A 27,572-nucleotide genomic window follows, 5' to 3' on the forward strand; every position below is an offset into this window, starting at 1 on the left:
TTAGGTGTTAAAGTGTATGATGTGAATCATAGGAAGAAAAGGGGACCCTTAGAGATAGGCACCTGGGAAGATAATGAATGGCCTCCCCAGCGTATCATAGATTATTATGGGCCAGCCACGTGGGCAGAAGATGGTACCTTTGGTTATAGAACCCCAATTTATATGCTCAACCGTATTATAAGATTACAGGCGGTGGTTGAGATTATTACTAATGAGACCTCACAAGCACTCAATCTTCTAGCGAAGCATAATACCAGGATGAGGACAGCAGTGTACCAAAATAGATTAGCCTTGGATTACCTTTTGGCAGTAGAGGGAGGTGTATGTGGGAAGTTTAACCTGAGCAATTGCTGTCTTCAAATAGATGACGAAGGGCAAGCAATAGCTGAGCTTACTAGCCATATGGTTAAACTAGTGCATGTGCCTACTCAGGTATGGAAAGGGTACAATCCAAGTAGTTGGTTTGGTAGCTGGTATGAGTGGTTTGGAGGGCTTAAGGCAGTGGTAGGTGGAGTCCTACTGATTTTACTGTTGTGTCTACTCCTACCGTGTCTTATACCCTTAGTAGTTAGGTCTGTGCAAAGCCTGATAGGAAGTATAGCAGAGAGGAAGGCTGCTGCACAGATAATGGCGATATATAAGTATAAGGCTCTAGATCAAGGAGAACCAATGCAGGAAGATGAGTGTTAAAAGATTCACATCATAAGATAAGTCTGGTCTGGTTCATGGTAACCTGAGGTATATGCAAACCAAGGTTAAGTGATGCCTCAAGTAATTGTGAAATATCAGAGGCATCAAAGGGGGGAATGTGATGTAATTCCAGTAAAATACAAGTTTAGCAGGCTAAGATTGCCACAAGGCATATGTATGTATATGTGTTTGTAGTATCAGTTAGTTAATTACACGTAGCTAAGATACTGTTATCACTGTACTGACCAGGTGCAGGAATGTAAGAACTGGAATTACGCGTCCCTCTCCTTTGTATCAGATGAGCCACGTGGTTAGACCGGATGGATGAGTTTAGACTCTATTTATTAAATAGGTTAAGGGTATGTGTGGGTGTAGTTAATTGTGGGAGGAGCTACAGTGCTATATAAGGAATGTACTCTATGTATTCAGTACTCAGACTTTGCTGTATTTTGGTGACGCTAGTCCCTCTGAGTCCCGATCGGTGATCCAATAAAGAATCTCTTCCTTCCTGAAGAAACCTGTGTCCATCTCTCTGTGCTTGGCTTCCGTCAGTTTCTCCGGTATCAATAGTGCCCACTGCCCAGTAGGTCATATTACACTAGAACAGACACCCCTCTCAAAAGGGTTATAGTAACCTTTTAATTTTTTCAGCAAGTTGAGCTACAGTAGCTCTTCTGTGTGATTGCAGCCTTCGCTCCCCAAGCACATCAATAAACCGGTTCACCAGTTGCCATTACTTGCACCGCATTTGATAGGTAAGAACGACTGCATACTGGAACATCCCACAAGACTTGCCTTTTTGGAGATGCTTTGACCCAGTTGTCTAGCTATCTCACTATTTGGACTTTGTCAAAGTGACTAAAATCTTTTCCACTATTTTTTCCTGCTTCAAACACATGAAATTCAAGAGCTGACTGTTCACTTTCTTCCCAAAATATCCCCCTCATTGACAGCTACCATTGTAGCGATATATTCAATGTTATTCACTTCACCTGTCAGTGGTTTTAAAGTGACAGTATAGTCTACGGCTTGTTCAGAGCCTGTTCTGGTGTTTACAACCTGTTCAAAGAAAAAGCGGTGTTTACATTGCTGACAAGTAACACCTCTAGGTGCAGTCACTCAGACGGCCACTAGAGGTGCTTCTTGAGTCAGTGCTGCATAGTGTGCAGCACTAACATTCAGCGTCTCCACACTTTGCATGGACACGCTGAATGCTCTTCATAGAGATGCATTGATTTAATGCATCTCTACAAGGAGATGCTAATGGTGTCAGGAATACATTCAGGTCCCTCTAATGTTGTGACTGATCAGTGCAGAATGTGCCTATGAGATGCATGTAAGTAATTTGAGCAAATGCTTTGGAAAACAAACATATCTCTCTGTCCTCTTATTTGAGGTTATTTGCAACTTTTTAGGTCTGATAATACTTGGCTCTGTTCATTTCTGCAACTATTTAAAGGGATTGCAAACCTATGACGGCTCAGTCACTGAACACCAAAATGCGGTGAATTTAAAAAAAGTTGAGTTACGAAAAATGCTAACTAGGAAAGGTTCTCCTTTTCAACCAAAGTAAAATATTTGGCATTTTAGCCCAATATGTGCAATTTCCTATTCAAATATATTTTAACAGCCTGTAATAACAATAATTAATGGCATTTTGGTGTTTTGTTAATAAATCCTATGATTTGACTATTTGTATGCACATCACTGCTAGCTGTCGGAATATAAAAGTAATTTGTATAATAGTATTTTTAAAACCACATTTCATTAATTTAATCCCATGAATTTGTTTAGAATTCACAAGCTGATTTAAAGGACGGTGGGGGTAATAATCTGTAAACAGAACTGGTTTAAGTCCATCCCTTTTAGAGCTGCTGTGACGTCCCCTTTAAACTAAAAGTCAGGAATGAGAGATTCATTTAAATCGAGGAGGAGATGATGTGCTGAGAGGTCAGGCTGGCTTTCTGGATGCAGACAGACCATGTGCACACAATGCAGGTCCCATCTCCCAACCAGTGGGCACACTCCATGCCCAGGACAATGTGCTCAGCCTTGCTGTGTGTCTTGCTGCTGTTAGCCTGGGTATCAAAGATGGTCAGTGCTGGGGACTACTGCAGCTGGAGAGGGAGGTAAGCTTTAACAAATCTGTCGCTTTAACAGATTGGTGTTGTTCACCAAACTCTGAATTGTGGCAAATTAAAATTCAATAGAAATATTAAGGCTACAACAGACTAACTGTGATGACAGAAGCGTATAATAAACAGAAGCGTGTAATAAACTTTTCTAAATTAGACTCTTTGTCGTTTTCATTTTAATTTACTACCATTGATGGGTTAATAATATATATAATATATAATAATCCGGGGTTTTTCACTAAAGTGAGAATTCAAAGTGAATTTCAAATGTAGGGTGAAAATTGTCAAACCTTTTTTTTATTATTATTGTTACAGCGATAACAATGAGTGTCTGGTTTTAAAGTGCTATATGAAGCATATTACTAAATAAATAACACAAAACATTTAAATATATATTATATATAATATAAAGTAATACTCCTTTATTTTAAATCTGTATCACTGTATTAATATTTATATATGTATTAAAATACAACTAAAATCAAGTATATTTTTACTGTGTGAATTTCTTTCTAAAATAAAATAATGCCTATTATCACCCAAAATGTCAGTTTTATTTTTGCAAACCTTGCTTGTCATTTACTTCCTGTAATGACAATATCCATGTTGCTCTGGAACCTGCTGATAAGCGACTGTCTACCTCTCCTAGATAAGAATTTACTGGTCTATATGCCTATATTTTATTAATTCCCTCCACCCCTCCACCCCCCCAACAACCCTGGGACTCAGTACTCCGGGCCATTCTCTGTGGGTAATGGTACTTAGCAGGGCCACAGGGCAGTGATCAGAATGTACAGCTGGTCAATACATTGTCACAAAATATTCTAAATCGGGGAAGATCCACAGATGTTGTAGAACTACAACTCCTATGATGCTTTGTCATTCTAAAGGCATTCTAACGGCATGCAAAGAATCATGAGAGTTGTAGCTCTTAAACATCTGGGAATCTACCTATTGGGCAGCCCTGGTCTAAATTTATATATTTAATTAGTAACTGCTGATCCCGTGACATTTTTTTAACTGTAAATACAATCTTGTTTTAATGGAAATTAAATCGATGAATTAAATGTTTAAAATCATTTACAACTTGTGTTAATGTTACTTTTCATTTGATGCCCAGTTTTCTTTTTAAATGTATAATAGATTTAGCAAATTACATCATAACCCAGTTCAGTCAAGGCACAATCAAGGCACACAATGCAAATGAGGTGGAAAAATAAAAACATTTGTTTTCATGTCTCCTCGTCTCTGTCAGGGTTTTTACTGAAGTTGAGAATTTACTGAAGTGAGAATTCAAAGTAAATTTCAACATAGTCAGACTGGAAACAATTCTGTAAGTCAGCTATGCTTTCAGTTTTTTTTTTTTTACTCTGGCCTTGAATTTAAAGGGACACTATAGTCACCAAAACAACTTTATCTTAATGAAACAGTTTTAGTGTATAGATCATGCCCCTGCAGTCTCACTGCTCAATTATTTGCCATTTAGGATTTAAATCACTATGTTTATGCAGCCCTAGTCACATCTCCCTGCATGTGACTTGCACAACCTTCCTAAATACTTCCTGTAAAGAGTCATCTAATGTTTATGCTTCCTATATGGCAAATTCTGTTTAATTCAGAATTTCATACCTCCTGCTCTGGTAATAGCTTGCTACACCATGCAGGAGCCTCCTGTGTGTGCTTAAAGTTAGATTTACAGAGCAGAAGATAAAAACTGTTAAAGTAAGTTACATCTGATTGAAAGTGAAACTATTTTTTTTTCATGCATGCTGTGTCAGTCACAGCCATGGAAGGTGTGGCCAGACCTGCATAAACAGAAACTAAAGTGATTTAATTCCTAAATGGCAGTGAATTGAGCAGTGAAACTTCATGGGCAATATATATACCCCAAAACTGTGTTAAGCTAAATTTGTTTTAGTGAATATAGTGTCCTTTTAAACTTCACTTAGAATTATCACATTCTCTATGCTGACTGACTTATAAAGATGACTGACCGAGAGCTAAAATTAAAGAGTCTAGCTATAGGGTAAAGAAATGTGGATTTCTACAGTTAATTTTATTTTTCTATCCTCACAAAATTCGTATTTGTTAAATATAAAAGATTAATAAACATAATAAAAAAACCTCGGTAAGGAATTCCCATTTTAATAGCTGAGTTATTCACCTCATTGCAAGCACATTAGGGTTTTTGTCTTTTTTTTTTTTAAATTTCCTTTAAATTTGTTACAATACTTCTTGCCTTGCAGTGGTCTGGTTTCGGACTTGCGTCAGCAAGCTGTGGAACTTATTCGCCTGCGTTGTACAGAGGGTTCCCTGGAATGGAACTACCCAAAACGAGCTCTGCGGGTTATTCTTGAGCCCAACCTGGCAAGTGGCAAGTACAGTACAGCCTGCATCAAGCCATCCGCACAATTCGAAGGTGCTAATATTTATGTGGAAAAGAACAAAGAAGTGCGCCTCCTGGTGGGCGAGACGGAGGGGTTACGGCAGGTACACTGCTTTTCAATGGACAGACAGCAGGTGACCCTGTTTCTGCAGGCCAGTCCGCAAACCGAGATCACGGCAAGGACAGCTGGGTTTCAGTACGAGCTGCTCAGCAACCAGAATTCCGGGCCATGGTTCCATAAATTTGCGCTAGTAGAAGGTAATTACAGCTGTGAAGTGTATTTTTTTAAAATGATAAAGCTGTGTATTGTATATCATTACCATCTTTAACTGATTGTAAATGGTTTTATAGGACTGCCCATCCCAGACTAAATGTAAAACGTGGCAATGGATCTTGTGCTTGCTCTTGGACAGGGGCAGGCAACCTTCGGCCAGATGTTGTGGACTGCTCTTGCCATTGCCATTATGCTTAGCAAAGCATAAGGGAGGATGTAGTCCACGACATCTGGAGTGCTAAATGTTGCCTGTCCCTGCTCTAGGAAGTAGCGGGTCAATATCCCACTGATTTCTAGCTGAAGGGGGTCAGCAGGAAATCTTATGGTAGGTCTTGTGTGGAATAATTCTGGGTGTCTGTTGTTGGAACATCTTGACATATGTTTGCAGTAATTGACAACTGAAAGAGAGAGCAGTGATAGCATTTAGTACTTACCACCAACCCACCAAGAGGGGACACAGAGGGTAAATAATTGCTGATAACATGTTAAACATTCCTTCTTTAATAAGAAATATTTCACTGCTGTGATACAAAACGCACTTTAAGCCCTTAAGGACACATGACATGTGTGACATGTCTACTGTGTGTGCGGGGCGCACTGTCTGTGTGTGAGGCGTGCTGTGTATGTGTGTGAGGGGTGCTGTATTTGTGAGGGGTGCTCTATGTGTGTGAGGGGTGCGGCGTTTGTGTGTGAGGGATGGTGTGTGTGTGAGTGGTACTCTGTGTGATTTATGTAAACTAGAAAAATGTTCAGAGTTGTGGCAACTGACATTTAATGTGGATAAGTGTAAAACCCAAGGGCAGAGTACAGAATATTTGATAGAGTCCTAACCTCAACATCTGAGGAAAGTGATTTAGGGGTGATTATTTCTGATGACTTAAAGGTAGGCAGACAATGTAATAGAGCAGCAGGAAATGATAGCAGAATGCTTGGTTGTATAGGGAGAGGTATTAGCAGTAGAAAGAGGGAAGTGCTCATGCCATTGTATAGAACACTGGTGAGACCTCACTTGGAGTATTGTACGCAGTACTGGAGACCGTATCTTCAGAAGGATATTGATACTTTAGAGAGAGTTCAAAGAAGGGCTACTAAACTGGTTCATGGATTGCAGGATAAAACTTACCAGGAAAGGTTAAAGGAACTTAACATGTATAGCTTGAAGGAAAGACGAGACGGGGGATATGATAGAAACATTTAAATACATAAAGGGAATCAACACAGTAAAGGAGGAGACTATATTTAAAAGAAGAAAAACTACCACAACAAGAGGACATAGTCTTACATTAGAGGGACAAAGGTTTAAAAATAATATCAGGAAGTATTACTTTACGGAGAGGGTAGTGGACACATGGAATAGGCTTCCAGCTGAAGTGATAGAGGTGAACACAGTGAAGGAGTTTAAGCATGCGTGGGATAGGCATAAGGCTATACTAGCTATTAGATAAGGCCAGGGACTAATGAAAGTATTTAGAAAATTGGGCAGACTAGATGGGCCGAATGGTTCTTATCTGACGTCACATTCTATGTTTCGATGTTTCTAACTATTTGGTAATTTTATGCAGCGACCTTCGTTCCTGCTTAGCAAGCATTGCATTACAGATTTCTGACCTATGTTGGAGCAATAAGAAGACTTCTTGCACTTCCACCAAGGCAACTCCGGTGTGTCTACATAGTAATACAAGTGCTACTGGCCGTCATATTGGAGAACATGTAGTGACAACAGCCACTATTCAGAGAATTAATTGTGATTTCTTTATTCCAGCTGTCTGTCGGCCTTGCGACAATGAAGACCTACTTATGGCAATTTGCAACAGTGATTTTGGTGAGTTTAAAAGGAATACAATGTATCTGCTGTCTTACCTTGCTCTGGTTTATCACAGTTCTCCAGAATTCTTATCACCCTGACCTCTAAGCTTTCATTATCCAACGTATCCGTCCTTTATCCAATCTATCCAACCAACCCATTTTCATGGTTTCCTTGTTGATTACATAATTAATATGTTCGGTCATATATGTTCACGTCTGCATTCAGTGTAATGCACACTGGATCATCCCTAATTAATAAATGTAGCCCCCTACTTCATCTATTTGTCTCTCTGAAACCTGTGCATACCTGGTTCCAGGGTTATCCTCTCTGGTATAGCTGGGAAAATGAGGCCTTCACTCCTGTGAACTGGCCCACAGATCTACTGCACATTGCAGGAACCCTCTGGACACAGCGAAGGTCTCTGTGGATCTAAGCTGAATTGGTTTGACACACACAGCTGAAACCTCAATGCAGTTTGCAAAGTGTTTCCTTGACCATAATGAATCTCACCTTCCCCCAAGAGTTACCATGAGAGATTTTTAAATTTCAGGCTTTAATGCATAGAACCATTAGGAGGCAGAAGTCTGTTGGGACACAATATTTATTAATACCTCGTGCAAGTGACCAATGGCTAACACTAAGATTAGTTCCAGAAGGACTAGAGTAAGATCACATGTAACATATTGGACACCTCAATACTGAAATGCAAGACAATTCAATAAAATGACTGAATTAGACTGTTATCAGCCATTTTGTCCTGATTTTTTCTTCCACTGTGGATTAAAGGACCACTATAGGCACCCATACCACTTCAGCTTAATGTGCCTCTAGTGGCTGTCTCATTGCTCAGCCGCTAGAGGCGCTTCCGTGCTTCTCACTGTGATTTTCACAGTGAGAAGACGCCAGTGTCCATAGGAAAGCATTGCGAATGCTTTCCTATGGATTGGCTGAATGCGCGCGCGGCTCCTGCCGCGCATGCGCATTCTGCCGATGACGGCAATCTGGAGGAGGAGAAGAGGAGGAGAGTTTACCGCTCGGCACTGGAGAAAGAGGTAAATTTAACCCCTTTCACCCCCTAGATCCCGGCGGGAGGGGGGCCATGAGGGTGGGGGCACCCTCAGGGCACTATAGTGCCAGGAAAAGAGTATGTTTTCCTGGTACTATAGTAGTCCTTTAAATTTCCACAAACTATGCATGTTTCTGTGTATGCTCATTTTACAGCCCTGCAGAATATGGGTCTTCTAAATCAACCATTTCGAGACAGACATCTTTCCAGGTTCTCTGTATAAAGACCCTGAAGATAAAGTTTTATACAAATGCTATGATTACTAATGGTTTTGAATCCTTTCACTAGTTCAGGCATATTGCTGCACAACTTCTGTAATCTCCCCTTTAAATTAGGACAGTAAGTCACTGTTCTATCTTAATAAAGTCAATGTATTTCACTCCGTAACTTGGCTGGTTAAAGGGACACTATAGACAACCAGACCGCTTCATCTCATTGAAGTCGTCTTGGTGCAGTGTCCCTGTCCCCTTAACCCTGCAAGATTTACAAACTGCAAGATTTACATTGCAGTGCTAAGACTGTCTCTAGAGGCTGTCTACCAGACAGCCACTGGGGGCGGTTCTTGCATATTTTCTGAGCTTGACCCCATGAAACGACGTTGGATGTCCTTACATGAGGAAATTTAGTGTCAAGCAAAATCCCATTGAATCAATGCTTATCTATGGGGAAAGTCTAATGTGAGCGTGGAGCTGGCCGCTCATGCACATGAGGTCCCCCCAGCGGCTGACGTCAGCAGAGGAGGAGCGTGACCCAGCACCAAGGTCCTTCAAGTGCTGGAATTAGGTAAGTGACTGAAAGGTTAGTTGGTTTTTATTTTAACACTTTTAAGGATGGGGAAGGGGTTAGCAGAAGATGCGTGTGCAGAGGGACACGTTAGTGTTAGAAATACATATTTGTGTTCCTAACACTAAAGTGTTCTTTTAATTAACTTTTCCAGAAGTTAGAGATACACAATGAGTATTTAAATACAGATTTCAAAAACTGGACATTCTTAACTACTGTCAATTAAACCTTTCTTAACCTCATGACCCTTTATTCTCTGTAAGGAGGGGAAGATGGAAGTTTTAAATAGCTGCCTGTGTGAGTGGGAGATCTGGAGACAGGAGCCTCATGTAAGAGTATAATCACTCATTACAAAAGTTAAGATAAATTAGGTTTAACTTAATTAGAAACTCCCTTCACCAGTCAAAATATTTTCATAATTAAATTCTATAGAGATTAACATTTATATGTGTGTGTTTCTGCATAGTTCTGGAAATACTTAGTTTGTGAGACAGAAAATAGTCTGTTCTCAAAGACATATTTTGTCATCATTTCATTAAGGCTCTGAGTTTAATTATTTTTTGTTGTCTACTTCAGTTAATTAGTTAAAGTGACTCCCTTATACTCCCTTTTCATTCATATATTCCCTAGGGGAAGATATCATGCTTACGACTAAGAGGGTAGTGGGAAAATCTGTAAGGTCACAAATATCACATACCGTATATAACACACACACACACACACACACACACACACACACACACACACACACACACACACACACACACACACACACACACACACACACACACACACACACACACACACACACACACACACACACACACACACACACACAGCATCTCCACACTGTTAGTTTTCACAGTTTTAAAACCAACCAATTGAAAATTAGTAAGGTCACATTTTATTGTTATATGGCAATAACACTGTAAGAAACAGACCGTGGGGGCTCAATTATTAGCTCCTAGTTTATTTATCAAGATTACATAGAACATGTCTTAAACCGGTTTTCCTGCTGTTGCCATCAACAATTTGAAGCTAAAAACTGTCATTAGCATCCTAATCATTCCCCAGATTAGGGACATCCGCAAAGTTAGCACCATTACCCCACTGGATATAAACACAGCTATGTACAACGTGGTATTTTATATCTTTTTGTTTAGTGGTTAGAGGTTCCATTGAGAGTGTGAGCCATGACGAGGGCAGTCGTATGTCTCGAGTGGACATCAAAGCTCGGAAAGTGTACAGACAAAGAAACAGCATATTCCAGTTGGATGATTCCACCGGTGATTGGGCTGGACCCATAAGAACATTGCTGCAGTGCAGAGTCAAGAAAGGAGAAGGAGAATTCCTCTTCACTGGGAGTGAACATTTTGGAGATGCATGGTTGGGATGTGCTCCTCGATTAAAAGACTTTCACCATATCTATCAGGAAGCCAAGGAGCTAAGGACTAACCCATGTGAATTTCAGGCTGACTGAAAATAAACTCCGTTAAGAAAGAACATTCTAAACAGAAACATTGTGATGTATTTTTAAGAGGAACTATAACAGACGAAGACAAACCAAACGAGTTACATGATTCCATTTAAAAAAGCAAATCTGGATAAGGAACAAATAACGAAAGCTTCTTTAATTTCATTCATATTTGAAGTGATCCATCTTGGCACCTCTCTGTGTGTTTACAGTGCTGATAGAAGTAATACTTGCACATGGATTAAATTGGTCATTAGTTGTCAAAGATACCATGAAAAATCTGCAACGTTATTAGTTTTTAACACTCCATAAATAGATTTTGAAATAAATAAATTGCTGTTGAAACTGTAAGCCACGGTGGGGCCATCTTACATATTTCATAAAACTGATCCATCACGGTTTACCTAGTATAATTTTCTAGATATTATGGTTAGAGTACATTCACCTGATATTGTTGGTTCTGTTCTTCAAAGATGTAATGATATCGAAATAAAATGTATTTATGTTTTTCAATGTTTGCTCATTTCATTTATTTATTTTAAACATGAAATCCATTTTCTGGAATTTGCATTTTGTTTTATGCATTTCCCTTGTGCATTTTTGTTTTGCTTTGTTTTTTTCTAGATATAAACAGCATTCCTTATGCAGTCCTATTATTAAATGAAAACAAAGTGAACACCACATTTTAATATAATCCAGTGGAGTAGGGCCTATATAAAGTAACACAAATTAACTCCTCATTTTTTATTTTTTTTATTAGCAATTTATCAAGTGCACTGTACATAGCGTCAATGTTTTACAGCGTTATGTAAACATAGTTAAAAAAGCATTGTTGACAATTACAGTATTAACAGGTGTTATACAAGGAAACATGTTTAATGCATATGGAACCATATTCAATACATAAAAGATTTTAGCTTAGTCGGCTGCGCCGAGGCACCGTGCACCGATTTTATTAGTGAGAAACGCAAAAAAGAAAAAGGCGGGGGTGGGGGGAGGCTGGGGAAAAAACAACAGGGATAGTAGGGGGGTGGGTGAGGGGATGTGGGGTCAATTGGATTGGCACATCAAATAGTGTACAGCCAGAAGGTCTGCCAACATTGAGCATACATGCAACTCCGGCAGAGCGACTAGAGCTTTTCAGCCAATCACGGTTAGCGGCATGAAGGACAAGGTTTAGGGTGAGTATGCGCAGTCTGCTCTAGAGTGCCTGAATAGTGCCCCCCTCCTGCCCCAGGCCTTTGCGTAAGCCACTATGCTAAGTCCACAGACTTGGAGGCGTTCAGGAATCAAGTCTTTTCCCCACTAGGGGCAGTCGAAGAATCTGTATGCTATGTTCCGCTGTCGGCTGATGGTCTTCGCCCGGCATGGTCGATGCGCAGAGACGATGCCTCGTGGGGCTCATGGCCCAGGTAGCCTGACAGCTGCACACGTCACCACTTGGGGACGCGATTTGCCTGTAGGGGGTCCTCCACTCCCCGGCAAGACGTCTCTCTGCCCGACCACCTTCAGCTCTGGCAGGGAATTCTGCCATCGGTCCCGCAGCTTGTGCCAGAACATCTGAAAGACTTTATCCAATCAATGCATAATGGAATTTGAGATTTATGTCCGACTGTATATCAACTGTTTTCGAAGATTTCGCTTTTCTCAAGATGCACTAAAACGGTTATAGATTATCCAATGCAAAAATCTTACAAGCTCAAGGAAAATACCCTGCAAGAACTATTCTAGCCTATTCTCTGAATCATTGATACATTTATCAACGTTTATTTACTAATCTCAAGTAAAAATCCATATGTCACAACTTGGTATCTGCACAAGATATGGAGGGACTCCCACCGATCACGTTAAAGGACCACTATAGGCACCCAGACCACTTCAGCTTAATGAAGTGGTCTGGGTGCCTGGTCCAGCTAAGGTTAACCCTTTTTTCTATAAACATAGCAGTTTCAGAGAAACTGCTATGTTATAAATGGGTTAATCCAGCCTCTAGTGGCTGTCTCATTGACATTGAAAATCACAGTGAGAAGACGCCAGCGTCCATAGGAAAACATTGTAAATGCTTTCCTATGAGACTGGCTGAATGCGCGCGCGCATGCGCATTCAGCCGAAGAGGAGGAGAGGAGGCGGAGAGGAGAAGGAGAGCTCCCCGCCCGGCGCTGGAAAAAGAGGTAAGTTTAACCCCTTCCTCTCCATCCAGCCCGGCGGGAGGGGGACCGTGAGGGTGGGGGTACCCTCAGGGCACTATAGTGCCAGGAAAACGAGTATGTAGCTTACTCTGGGGAGGAAATGTAGGTAGGTGGTTTCTAATTTTATCACATGACAGGAGGCTTCATATTTTGCTTTACTCTCTTTACTAAAACTCCATAGCAGTAAAGAAAGTGAATAAACGTTTTAACCAATCAAAATGCAAATAGGGAGTATATTATTTCAGTCAACAGGCTTCTCCCCCTCTTTCTTTACTGCTCCATCGCAGACAGGTCAGAGTTTTTGGCTCTTCCCTATTTTACCTCATGTGAATGTTTTTATTTACCTTTTTTCCTCATGATATACTATTTTATTATCTAACTTTTATTATCTATATAGTTCTGCTATTTTCTGTAGTCTCTAAACCGTTTTTATCCTACTATCTATCCTAATGTTTAGTACCACCGGGGTTACTTCACCCTAGTGGTAGTTTACCTCTCTCCTTTCTGCTCGGGTTTTTTCCCTGCATCCTTCTTTTTTCCCCACCTTGCCGCCGCTCGGAGGCTATTCTCCGCCGCGTTTTCCGCGGCCCTATTTCAGCCGCGGTTTCCTTCTCGCGGCGGCCATTTTTAATCCCGCGTCTCGCGAGATTACGGCCGCCATTTTAGGACCGCAGCAAATTGCCGCGAAACCTCAGAACGGCAAGTTCAACGGACACTGCAAGCTCTTCTACAGTCTGCTACAAGAGGTCAGTCACTCAAGCTGTTTAAAGGCACATCAGGTATTAACCTGTGCCTGACTGGGGTGCTGCCCTATATATTGTGCTGCTAAGGAGGTCGCTTTGTGGCCACCTCTGTCATACTGGGTGAGGCCCAGAATACATTTAAAAATCCCAACAAGTGGTCTATTTGCCCTGCTGGGGCCTAGTGGTTACATTGGACATTATACACCCTGCTGGGGTGATTATATAAATCGGATTACTATCCTGCTGGAGCTTAATCTCCAACATACCACTACTCATACCCTGCTGGGGTATAATTTTATTACAACCCTGCTGGGGTTATCTGGCTTACATTTGACCAGTTACTATACCGTCTAGACCCTGCTGGGGTACTCGGTTTTATTATTATTATTATTATTTATTCTAATAACCCTGCTGGGGTCCCGATTGTACTACTATACAAAATTTACGTTATTGCACCCTGCTGGGGTATTGCATAGCGATATTACTACAGTCTATATCGACTAAAATACAGCAGACTGACCTCTACCACGCCCTGTGCCAATCATATACCCAGACACCATGGAGACCTCTCAAACCACAGATCTCCAAAATATGGTGAACGAGGCCGTTTCTGCCTCAATGGAGAAAGTCCTCTCCAAAATGATGGCCTCTGGCTCCGACAAGAGGAAACCATCTAAAGCCCACCCATCCCGCCATGACTCCGATTCTGATGCACAAGAATCTCACAAAAGCCCTGAAACTCTCACGGGCAAACGCCAGTGGAAAGGCGAAAAAGACCACTCACATAAAAGTAAAAACCCCGCTAAACGCGCTAAACCCATTTCTGCCACCATCACGAATCCCCAACACGACTACTCTTCGGATGAAGAACAGTCCCAAACTAAACCCATGGCCATTTTAGATGAATGGCAAGCGGACGACTCAGACTCTAATGAAGGTGGTTGGGGTTCAGACTCCGGATCCCAATCATTTTTTCCGCAACACACATTCATGGGAGAACCCCAAGACCAAGATAATGCGGATAACCCGCAAGAGGATGAAGACACCATCCTTGACCCACTGGGACAAAAACTTTTTGACCCAAGAAAAATTAGACACCCTCGCTCAAGCGATTGGACACCTCCTGACCACCTAGCGAGGTTTATGCACCTCTGGCTACGAAAGCCCATGGACAAAACGGTCCGCAACCGTTTGAGGTCAGAATGCCCAAGGCCTTTTCTACCCGACCACGTGGCGGACACGCCAGAATTTGACCAAGTAATGACAACTTTTATGTCACGAGGTGGCCGTGACCCACGAAAAGGCGTGGAAAAAAGGGTTTAGAGGGGTTCAAGATAAACTTCTGGACTCGGTGGGACCACTATCCAGAATTATGTACTTGGCTGATGATGCTCTAGCAAAAGCCGATCAATTTGACCCTACTATGGTGCGCGAATGGGCGCATGACGTGCGGGAATGGGCACAAAGGTGCTTTTGTTTTGTGGGTAATGCCAATGTCGCCTTATCATCTGAGCGACGCAAAGCAGCACTTCTCCGCATTGACGGAAAATTGGTGGAGTTGGGCACCAAGGAGTTAGGTCCTATGGCACAGGGCAAGCTTTTCGGAGAACAATTTCTCAAAGAATTAAGCAGACATGTCAACGTATACACATCCCTGAACAAGGCTCAATCATCAATGAGAAGAGTCTTTAGACAAAACCCCTCTAGGGGTGTTTTTGGACGGGCTGGCCGCCAAAGGGGCCGTGCTGCCAGCCGCTTCTGGCCCTCAGGCCCCAGAGCTACAAGACCACAGCCCTTTTACCCAGAGATGGGATACCGACCATCTTCCTACACACGAGGCGCAGACAGAGGTCGCAGACCACGCACTCGAGGCAGAGCACGTTTCTCCGCAGGTAAGCAACCAACTCACTCATGTTTCCCTTCCAATGCATACAGCAGGTCGCATATCTCTTTTCTTCCAGGAATGGACTTCAATATCCGCGGACGCATGGATCCTACAGACAGTACGAGGCTACGTCATAGACTTCGTAGACCAACCCCGACAGACGGAAATACCATGTCCCATCAACTGCTCAAGAACAGACAAATCTCTCATCAACGAAGAACTACAAACCCTATACTCAAAAGGCGCGATAGAACCCGCGTCCGAACCTCGAGGTTTCTTCAGCAACATCTTCTTAGTCAAGAAGAAAACGGGCGATCTACGACCAGTCATAAACCTACGACAACTCAACCAATACGTCACTTACAACCATTTCAAGATGGAAGGCATACATCTGTTAAGAGACCTCCTACAAGACAAGGATTGGTTCACGAGACTGGATCTCAAGGACGCGTATCTATCAGTACCCGTCCATCACTCCTGCAGACAATACCTTCGTTTCCATTGGCAAGGCCGTCCCTGGCAATTCACGTGCCTCCCCTTCGGCCTCAGTTCGGCCCCTTGGTGTTTCACCAAACTGCTGAAACCCGTGGTTGCACATCTTCGAGCTCAAGGCATTCGTTGCATTATATACCTGGACGACCTCCTTCTGTTCTGCTCAGACAGACTCAGACTGATACAACACACACGCTACACCACGGATCTCCTATCATCCCTGGGCTTCACAGTGAACTTTCAAAAATCAGCTATCTCCCCATCACAAACAGTTCAATTTCTGGGATTCGAGATAGATTCCACCTCCAGCACTCTACGGCTACCGACGGCAAAAATCTCAGCCATTCGCAAGGAATTACGCAGGGCCATCCGCTCCCACACCATTCCACTCCGCACCCTCGCACGCATCGTAGGGCTTCTCTCGGCCTCCATTCAAGCTATATTTCCAGGTCCACTTCACTACAGGGCAATGCAACGCCTCAAAGCTTCCTTTCTCAGGGAAAACCCCTCATACGATCAGCCGGTCCCGATGACAGAGGAAGTCAGAGACGAACTCAGATGGTGGCTGGACAGCATGGAAGCATGGAACGGCCGAGCCATCTTCGGGAAAGCTCCCGACATGATATTAGAATCAGACGCCAGCCTCTGGGGATGGGGAGCGACGAGCGAAAATATATCGACAGGAGGTGCTTGGACATCCCAAGACCTCAACTTACATATAAACTGCCTAGAACTCCTAGCCGGGTCTTTCGCGATCCGAAGCCTAGCAAAGGACAAGTCGGACTGTTGCATCCTACTCCGGATGGACAACATTTCCGCAGTCCGTTACATCAACCGCCTAGGAGGAGCCCGCTCACGTCTCCTATCAGAAATAACAAAAGAAATTTTCGACTTTTGCCTACCCCGCAAAATCTCCCTCACGGCGGAATACCTCCCAGGAGAGACAAACCTCACGGCGGACTGGTTCTCACGCCACTGGCGGGACACCAGCGACTGGAAACTAGATCCACAAATCTTCAGCTGCATTGCGGAACGCCTAGGTCCACTCCACTTGGACCTGTTTGCGTCCCGCAACAACAGACAAACGAAATTATACTTCAGCTGGCTCCCGGACCCGGAGAGCGCAGCAGTGGATGCATTCCTACAACCTTGGCCGATCACAGGAGCCTACGCCTTCCCTCCCTTCGCCATGTTAGCGAGGACCATACACTATCTGAAGAATCAGCAAACCTCACTAGTACTCATCACTCCACTATGGAGGGGACAACCATGGTTCCCAGATCTCCTAGCTCTATCATGCCACGATCCCTTTCTACTACCTCATCATCAATACATTCTAACAGATCCAAAAGGCAACCCTCATCCACTAATCCTAGACAACCATCTCCATCTGGTGGTTTGGACGCTTTCAGGGGCTCCTGGCAAGTCGGCGAACTATCGCAGGCTGCTAAAGAACTGCTATGGGACTCATGGGCACCCGGAACCAGAAGATGCTATCTATCCGCCTGGAATTCCTGGTCCACTTGGTGTCTGGAACGGAACTTCGATCCATTTACGGCCCCTGTTTCAGCCATTTTGAACTTCCTATCTCACCTTTTCTCATTAGGACGTTCTTACAGATCACTTAATGTAATTCGCTCAGCTATTTCAGCAGCCCACGTCCCCATACAAGGGATTCCAGTTGGCAAAGAACCACTTGTATGCCGACTCCTGAGAGGCATTCGATTACAACGTCCCCCAGGGCCCAAATACTCTCAATTCTGGGACGTCGACGTAATCCTCCGATTCCTGAAAGACTGGCCAACTAACGACAGACTCTCCCTCCGTCAATTATCAGCAAAACTCACAGTCTTGCTCTGCCTGGTCTCCTTCCGCAGAGTGTCAGACATACGAGCACTGGACATAGACGCTTTTTCAATCTCTCCAGAAGGAGTTACATTCCGGATATCTCGTCGCACTAAGACGGACTCCACATCTGTGTTTTATCCTTTCTTCCCTACAGAACCGCAACTCTGCGTTGTCTCCACACTACAACAGTACGTGGAAACCACCCTACCTCTTCGGTCTACACCATCAGGTCAACTCCTAGTATCATACGTCAGACCACATGTCCCCATCACTTCCACCACCCTAGCAAGATGGGTTCGATGGTTACTATCGCTAGCCGGTGTGGACACTACATTCGGAGCCCACTCAGTACGCGGAGCAGCAGCATCCTCAGCCTTCATGGCGGGTGCCTCCTTAACGGATATCCTACGCTCCGCTGATTGGTCCAGGGAATCGACAATCCGCACCTTCTATTTCCGTCCGAATTCCAGTGCTGCCATGTCTCTGATTCTACAGCGTTAAAAATGCAAAATATGAAGCCTCCTGTCATGTGATAAAATTGAAGATTATGCTAGCGCTAGTGTACTTATAATCTTAATTTTAATAATGACAGGAGGCGAGTGTTTTCCCACCCTTCCCACCCGGGAGGAGGGGAACTACTCTATTCATACTCTAATCATACTTCTCTACATTTCTTCATTCTTCTGTTTTCTTCATACTCCTTGAATCTTATGTTCATAAGGTAGTCACTGTTGTCATTAGCCTATTTAACTACCAGTAGTCTATACACTGAATATACAAATTAAATTATTGCAATGTAATCCGATGGATCACTGTCATGACTACAAACAGTTTCAAGACCGGTGCCTAACCTTTCTCATATTCTCTTTTCAGTTTAAGTGTGAAAGAAGTTGGAACATCTACGGCATGACCATAACGATATTTCTCATCATATAAAGACCAAGCATCGGAAGTTCTCCGGTTGGTGCCTGTTTTTTCTTCCTAATCAACCCAAGAAGTTCATCATTCCCGTTGGATTCCATTACGGATGTTCGTTACAGACTTTATGACTATTTTCTTCCCTGTTCCGATGTTCGCTTCCGAAAGAGGGGGAGGAGCCTGTTGACTGAAAAAATATACTCCCTATTTGCATTTTGATTGGTTAAAACGTTTATTCACTTTCTTTACTGCTATGGAGTTTTAGTAAAGAGAGTAAAGCAAAATACTCGCCTCCTGTCATTATTAAAATTAAGATTATAAGTACACTAGCGCTAGCATAATCTTCAATTTTTGTTTCTGTTATGTTACTATGTTTATCTGTTCAGACTCTCAAAATGTGATCACACTTCATGTAAGCTCATCGAGCAGGGCCCTCAACCCCCTCTGTTCCTGTACGTCCAGTGGTCTGATCTCAATTATGTGTCTGTTAGTCCACCCATTGTACAGCGCTACGGAATTTGTTATAATAATTATTGAATAATCTTGCATTTATTTTGCTTTCATGTGTAATACATTTAAATAGCCACAAGGTGTCACTTAACTCTGAATGTAGATCCAGTCCTTGGAAAAAAATAGATACAAATTGATAGATTGTTGCAACGTCATTAGGATGTGAGTGTAATTAGAAAAATCAGTTCTATAAGGATTCCTAAACCAAAATAGAATGTACCACTAATTTAACACTGTAATGGCCGCATATTATATTTATAATTATTATTATCAGCATTTATATAGCTACAACTTCAAGCAGCGCTTTACAATGTCATAAAGGGGTACATTTAACAATACATTATTCAATTACTAAATGTTACAGGGACAAAAGGTTAATGAGGACCATGCTCGATATAGCTGCACATTCCAGGCTTTATGATGTTAGCAAACACTGCAAGAAGTCCTGGGGGCAGAGCCAGGCAGGGCACCGTGGCAGATGCCATTTAGTGCAGCTCCGATTGATTAACTAGCAAATTCAGCTGTATTGCTGGAGGTAATCGACATATTGGTGTGAAAGATTCTGCGGATGCCTTTTTTTTCCCGGCAAGTGACAAAATTCAGCACCAAGGACTTCAAACCTACGGCACGGGAAGCACGCGACTGATCGGTGACGGTGGAATAGGCCTCAATATCGACTTATCAACTGGGAGTCCTCTTAACAGAATTTCTTGCATGGACATGGGCCACAAGACACAAAAGTCTAGTCACACTGCCAGCAGAGAAAGCCAGGACATAGGGCAAATGCTGGCTTACACACCACGAACCAGAGAGATGGCGCCATTTGCTGTACACACCTCGCATGTGGAGGGAGTCCAAGAGGTGTGGTCCCGACATTGGGCAGTGACAAGCAGTGATGACCGGTGTACAAACCTCTGAGGAAGACATTCTCAATTTGAAACAGGGCATGGTGGCTCTAGGGAAGACTGTTTAACAAGTACAATCTACACAATTTCACCTCACCAGCCGCTACACCAGATGACGCTCAAGGAGAGAGGCGCTGTGGATTAGGTAAGTAACCTCTCCCTCCTGCAGCATGGCCACACTGATCGGGCGCTTCCACATGGCGCCGATCGGGTGCAGCCACACGGTGTCGACCGGGCACCATGACAGTACCCCCCACACAAAGACTGCCCACCAGGCGGGCAGGACCAGGCCTTCCAGGGAACCGGGCATGGAAGGAACGGATGAGACAAGCCGCATGAACATCAACAGCAGGAACCCAGAAACATTCCTCAGGACCATAACCCATCCAGTCAACCAGGTACTGTAATAAACAACAAGAATACCTAGAATCCAAGATCGAACATATATTTTATATTTCTCTTGTTTAGCCACAACCAACTGCGGAGGAGGAATAGAAGGAGTAGTATATAATTTACAGAGGAGAGGTTTGAACATGGAAAGTACAAGGAATGCAGAGATTAACAGGGAGATCAAGGGTATAGGAAACAGGATTGACCCTACGCCAGCGGCGTATTTACCTCAAGACTGACAAGGCATTTGCCTTGGGCGTCACTTATAGGGGAGGGGCGGCAAAAAAAAGCCGCCCCAATGCCCTGGCAGATGCCATGTCAGCCTCTTCTTCTGGGAGGCCCAGGAGCTGGCAGCTGGCCACCTCAGGGTCCTTCAGAGGCTGGCATGCGCTGATGTGAAAGGCGGGCGGCGAGGGAGTACTGAGCTCTCTCCTGCTCAGCTCCCTCATGCTCACCACAGTGCACCGGAGTTGGAATATGACGTCACTCCGGCATCACTAAAAGGCGCATGAGGGAGCTGAGCACTAGGTTCAGAGCTCCCTCGCCGTCCACCTCCACTGTGCCTGCCAGCCCGACCACTCGCCTATTTGTCGATCTGTAGTCAGCCTCATTGGACCCCAGGGAAGAATCCACTAAATTAACACCAAAATGTAATCAAATAATAAAAAAAATTGTGAGTGTGTTAGTGTGTGTGTTTGTTAGTGTGTCTGTTAGTAAGTGTTAGTGTGTGTCTGATAGTGAGAGTGTGTGTGTCTCTGTTAGTGAGAGTGTGTGTGTTAGAGAGTGTTGGTGTGTGTCTGTTAGTTAGAGTGCGTGTGTCTCTGTTAGTGAGTAAGTGTGTGTGTGTCTGTCAAAGAGTGTGTGTCAGTGAAAGTGTGTATGCCTGTTAGTGAATGTGTCTGTCTGTCACTGAGAGTGTGTCAGTGTATGTCTGTTAGCGAATGTGTGTGTCTGACACTGGGTGTATATGTTACTGTCAGTGAGTGTGTATGAGTGTGGGGGTCTGAGTTTTGTCATGCCTAGCGCAGCACAAAACCAGAATACACCACTGCCCTATGCACAACAATGAAAGGGTCCCTATGAAGTGTGGCAAACATCTTAGAAGGCACCTTAACTTTAATATACCGTATGGACAACTAAACCCTGTCACCCACTTGATACAAAGGCATAGCGACACGTCGCTTATCAGCCTTCACATTGAAACAGCCGTCACCAAGGTGGCATGCACCAGATCCCAGGACCTACCCATAGAGGCCAGGTACTCATCCAATACTGGGATAGAGGTATTCGAGAATACAGAAGACAGGATAGTAGGGTGAAGACCAGAATTGACATAAAATGGACTAAAACCAGACGAGTCATGTGTAGCATTGTTCCTGGCGAATTCAGCCCAGGGTAAAAGATCAGACCAATTATCTTGAGCACCATTGACAAAACATCTGATGTATACCTCTAAGCATTGATTTGCTTGTTCTGCAGCCCTTTCGTTTGGTGATGGTATGAGGAAGAAAAAGATAATTATTTCTTTACAAAATGATCTCCAGAACCTAGATACAAACTACGTACCTCTGTCAGATACTATATTGTGTGGAATATCATGTAACCTGAACACCTTGTAGCGGAGAGCTGATATTCCACAGGTTATCTCCACTCAAGATCCCAGTGAGGCTCAGGAACAAGTATTAACAATCCATAAGGCAATAATTCCAGCAGGCAAGACAATCCAATAATATCCCAACATCAATCCAAATGACTGGACAGCACACAGCATCAGGAGCAGAACTCAACTTTGAATCACACAACCTTCTTTTAAAGCATTCTCCTGTGCAAGGGAGGGATTTACAGTAATTACACAATACTCCAACCATACATGAATTGCCACCCACACATCTCCTCCCCATAGTATGACACATAATCCCATTATGCAGGACACAGTTCCCCTTCTTTTCTGGATGTACCCCTAAACCTAGGAGTACCCCTTTAAATATTACATCCCCTGGTAGGCCTGATCTGGGTGAGACACATATCCAAAAATCACCCAGACCAGGGGTTCAGGAAATTCCTGGAGGTACTAAAAAGACAGACCGCGCTGGGGTTAACAGCCGAAAAGGGTTCCATACATTTTGGCCCTGCGGTCGGTCACAGAAAAGGGAATGAAACACACGAATGGCTTGGGTTATGATAGCTGGGGAGGATTCGGGTAAATCCCCTTGCTCGTGGGGTTCTTTTACACGAATTGGCGGCAGTGTGAAGGTCTCAGCGGTGTTTGCCTAACCGAGTGTCCGATTCGGGTTCCAGACACTCAACGGCAAAACACCGCTGTTCAGGAGTTTAAGATGGCCGCCGCCACGTGTTCGTTTCCCGAATGGCAGCCACCCAGAGGACAAAGTACATACTGCACGAATTGCCAATTACCCATTTGCAACCTTGTTGCGAACGGTAATTGGAGGCACACTTACTCCTGGGTGGTCTGATTGTTCGGTAGTTTCACTCGCATAATAACTGGAGTGATTTGACATACATAGGGCACAATTAAACTGAAAATATGCGAATATACATAATTCTGAAGACAGCCCAATGCCATCCGCTACACACCTCCGTGGTAAAAATGCTCTAAAAAAGATCTTGGGAGGTTGGCAACTTTTTTTTTTTTTTTTTTTTAATTCTTTATTTTTGTAGTGCTCAGATTGACAAACATTCTTATATCGCCACGACAGCAGATATAAGGTGAGGGCATAACAGAGAATAAACAGTTTCATGGCGAATATTGACAGCACAATTTTTAAAATGAATCAGGCTAAATAAACATGTCTCCAACATTAGTTTCAATCAAGTTTACAGTTGCGTAAGGGTATGATAGACATTGTGGTTAAAGTCAGGAGCTAATTAGGTTTAACAGCTTTAAACAGGGATGCACATTAGAGGCTTGCTAAAATATGCTAGTCGTAACCCTTGCTTATCTAGGAGCTGTCCTAGTGTGTTGCATATCAAATGTATAGTACAAGTTTAAACAGTTAAAGGATACACAGGTAAAATATGAACATGGCAGATTAATGTGTGCCTATTGCTTTAGAGTAGGTCCTAGAAGTAGGAGTAGGAGTACAAAGCCACTGAGTGCCAGAGTGTATAGACATAGAGCTCTAAGTTGCCTTGTAGTAAAGCAATAGCATGACTCAGGAGGAATGAGTGCTCTGAAAGTAATTAGCACTTGTGCGTTTCTAGATGAGTGCACGTTCATTATAGTAAGATGCTAACGTGTTGCATAGTGGTGTGATGGGAGTTGGTGTATGGTGTGGCAATACATTACAGATAGTCCCAAAAAGTAGAAGCAAGTCCATGCAACTCTTAAGCAGTTTAGTCCTCCTGAGTGAGGCTCCATCTCCAGACTGCCACTGCCTCCCCTCCGGGCTTGTCATCCAATTCCTGAGCGTCGCTGGGTGTGGGAGCATGCAGAAGTAAGCCAAGGTGCTGCCGCTCTGGCGGGGGTGGGGGTGTCCCTCTTGCCCCAGGCTGGTGTGTAGGCCTGCGTCTTCTGGCCTGAGACTCGGTGGCATCTATTGCCCGAGTGTCTCCCCCTCGTGGGGATGGCGGTAGGTCTGCCGTTTGGTTGCCGCTTGAGAGTCCGCCCTTGTGGCCGACGCTTGCGGGTCGTAGCCCTCCTGGCCTTCCGCCCAGGTGGGCTAGGTGGGCTAGGGTAGGTGAGTGTCGGCTTACGGTCCGGTGCTGCGCCCAAGGGAGCCTCTCGCCAGGCCGCCCAGAGCTCTTCTTACTTGTTGCTTCAGCGCACCGTGCGCGTTGCTGGAGCTTCTCCCAGAAATTGTGGAATAGGGCATCCAGACGCTGCATAAGGTCTGTGCCGCGGTCTGAGCCCTGCTCAGGGGTTGCAGGCTGAAGTAGCAGATGCCGCGGATTCTCCGCCGCCATGTTTGCTGAGCCACGTGTCGCCGGACCTGGTGTCCTCACGATGTGTATAGGCTCGGTCTGGGTTCGTGGCTTGGACCGGGATATCCCCCACCGGTCCCGGGGGGGTAGGAAGTTTGAGCGTCGAAGTGGTCGTGGAGCAGGTAGGAGGAAAGGAGAGCGGCCGTCTCCCCCTTACCAGCCATTCTGCAGGCCTCGGTCACCATAGCTTGGGATCTCGGGTAGGTATTCCTTCGAGTAGGGTGTCTAAAGGTGCCCCCTGAGAATCCCCGTTCAATAGTGCCCTATTCGAGTGGATCTGTGCCGAGTTTGTTGGGTAAATTCCCCGAAAACAGGCAGAGAGTGCAGGAGCTCAGTTCTGGCACGTCCACTCGGCTTGGCAGCTAGGCTCCGCCCTCCGAGGTTGGCAACTTTTTGAGTGGAATGAAGTGAGCTATTTTGGAGAACTGGTCAATGACCATTAGAATAATGTTAAATCCCTTGGACACAGGTAGATCAACTATAAAATCCATAGCAAGTTGGGACTAAGGGATGTGCTTGTAACAAGAGGTTGTAACAACCCACATTTGAGTTTTTGAAGAACCTTAGAAACAGCACATGTTTTCCAGGCATTGACATATGCTTCTACATCGTTCCTAAGAGAGGGCCACCAGAACTGTCTAGTGATAGCAAAAAGGGTTTTGGGTATACCCGGATGCCCAGCCTTCATATTGTCATGGAACATGCTTAATATCGCCTTTCTTTTGGAATCTGGAATGAACAATGTTTCCAGAGGTTTATTGCTAGGTGAATGAGCCTGAGCTGCTATTATGACACCAAAAAGAGGAGAGGACAAAGATAGGATTGTGGTTGCAATGATTCAACCCGGAGGAATACCAGGAGTGATCTCTTGCTCTTGTTCTTCGTCAGTATAATATTGTCTAGATAAGGCATCAGTCTTAATGTTCCGTGTACCAGGTCTGTAAGTTATTATGAAATTAAAACGTGATAAAAACAGAGACCATTTAGCCTGTTTGGAAATCTTTCTCTTAGCTTTCCCTATATAAGACAAGTTTTTGTAATCTGTGATTATGATCAGGGAATATTTACAACCTTCTAGTAAATGTCTCCATTCTTTTAGAGTTAAAATGATGGCCAATAATTCTCTGTTTCCTATGTTGTAATTCCATTCTGCTGCTAACAGAGAAGAATCCACATGAATGGAGTGGTTTTTAATGACTATCTCTCTGGAAAAGGACAGTTCCAGAGGCATCTACTACTAATATGTACGGTTTGTTTGGGTCAGGATGCATTAGAATAGGGGCTGACGCAAACAAAGCCTTGATATGCTCAAAGGCATCTCCAGCCTCTTTAGGCCAAACCTGACTTTTCACGCCCTTACGTGTCAATTGGCTTATTGGGGCTGTTACGGTAGAAAACCCCTTGATGAATCTACGGTAATAGTTTGCAAACCCGATGAACCTTTGGATGGCTTTCAAACCATTTGGTAAAGGCCACAGCAACACTGCTTCTAATTTCAGTGGATCCATTTTAAAACCAGAAGCAGATATGATATACCCCAGATGCACCTTCTTCTGATCAAATCATTTTTTTTTGAGTTAACAATATAGATTCTGCAGAACCTGTTTAACCTGTACATGGTGAGTTTGCAGATCGGATGAGTAAACAAGAATATCACCAAATATTCCCATAGGACATAATTTACGAGGTCTTGGAAAACAGCGGGGGCGTTACATAACCCAAACGGCATAACCAGGTTGTAACGGATCGCCTGGCACCCCGACTGAGTACCTCCGTTAATGGATGCTCCTAGCGTTTCCTGAGGACTCCAAGCAGTCTGGCAGACACCACAATCACCGAATCCGAGAAACCTTTTAAATTCTCCCAAGCATATGAATGCTGTAGACCATTGAATAGGAACCATACGAATAGGCTTGTACTCCTAGCAGTCAACTGGAACAGCATGCAATAAATCCTTCCCCCCAATAATGAGACGACACATCACTTTGAGGGTAAAACAGGAACTCTGGACTGGCTCATCCAGCCTGGCTTTTATTACAATAATCCACATACAGGCCACACCCAGGGGGAGGCATAAAATAACCAATCACATACATGGTTCAGCCCACACATCCCCTCCCCTCAGATAACATTAAACCCAATTATCCGGTACACTTTTCCAGCCAAGTTCTGGATGTTCCACAAAAACAGGGGGTACACCTTTAAATCCAGCATCGCTGGATAGCCCTTATTCAGGGGGACAACATATCCAAAATTCAAGTCATTCGGATGAACAGTTCGGGAGATATGGGGTTCCAAAGATTTGACCGACCGCATGGGTAAAGTATCCGAAAACAGTTCCATGCATTTTGGCCCTGCGGTCGGTCACAAACAAGGGAATGAAAACAGACGAATTGCCTGTGTTATAGAGCCTGGAGAGGGTTTGAATGAATTCCCTTGTTTGTGGGGTTCTTTCTACCGAACGGCGGGTCATTCGGTAGTTTCTATACGAATTTCTGGAAGTATGGAGGTCTCAGCGGTGTTTGCCTAGTCAAGTGTCCGATTTTAGTTCCAGACACTCGACGGCAAAACACCGCTGTTCGGTAGTTTAAGATGGCCGCCGCCACGTGTTTGTTTCCCGAATGGCGGCCACCCAGAGGACAAAGAATACATTACACTGATTGCCAATTACCCGTTTGCAACATTGTTGCAAACTGTAATTGGAGGCACACTTATTCCTGGGTGGTCTGGTTGTTCGGTAGTTTCACTCAATATAATGAATGGAGTGATTCTACCGAACAATCAGATGAATGCTGCATACATATCCCAGGTTAAACTCAACACATAAATACATATGTAATATTAAAGGCAGTATACTGGAATATGTATCACAGTCTTAAAGGGACAGTAGTCCCAAAAGTCCCAATATGTCCATCGCTGATTTTAAAGGGCCAGTAGCAGCAATATAAAGTACAATATGCCCCAAATAACCCAGGGGCCATAGTCAGCAGGTAGGAGGCTAGCAAACAGGCTTCTCTAGGGCCCAGTGGCGAGGTTGGTTTCGCCACACAGGTACTTGTAATGACGGCTTCTAGTATTAAATGCTGCTTTCCATTCATGACCTTCTTTTATCCTAACTAGGTTGTATGCACTCCT

General features: G+C 43.8%; 1 protein-coding gene across 1 annotated transcript; it reads left to right on the plus strand.

Moving 5' to 3' along the window:
- Positions 1–2,608: 2,608 nt before the first annotated feature.
- Positions 2,609–10,709, plus strand: LOC134610396 (meteorin-like protein). The gene is made up of 4 exons (XM_063453349.1): positions 2,609–2,819; positions 5,072–5,469; positions 7,248–7,307; positions 10,305–10,709. Exons 1-4 carry the CDS (start codon positions 2,659–2,661, stop codon positions 10,619–10,621), a joined length of 936 nt encoding a protein of 311 aa, XP_063309419.1. The 5' UTR covers positions 2,609–2,658; the 3' UTR covers positions 10,622–10,709.
- The last annotated feature ends 16,863 nt before the right edge of the window (positions 10,710–27,572 follow it).

Source organism: Pelobates fuscus, chromosome 5 (assembly GCF_036172605.1).
Source record: "Pelobates fuscus isolate aPelFus1 chromosome 5, aPelFus1.pri, whole genome shotgun sequence".
NCBI lineage: Eukaryota > Metazoa > Chordata > Amphibia > Anura > Pelobatidae > Pelobates > Pelobates fuscus.

What these genes read in the sequence shown, in the direction of transcription:
- LOC134610396 (XM_063453349.1), top strand. Translation starts at nt 2,659, where the DNA reads ATGCAGACAGACCATGTGCACACAATGCAGGTCCCATCTCCCAACCAG. An exon ending in TACTGCAGCTGGAGAGGGAG is followed by an intron (nt 2,820 to 5,071) that starts GTAAGCTTTAAC and finishes CTTGCCTTGCAG; the next exon opens with TGGTCTGGTTTCGGACTTGC. An exon ending in AATTTGCAACAGTGATTTTG is followed by an intron (nt 7,308 to 10,304) that starts GTGAGTTTAAAA and finishes CTTTTTGTTTAG; the next exon opens with TGGTTAGAGGTTCCATTGAG.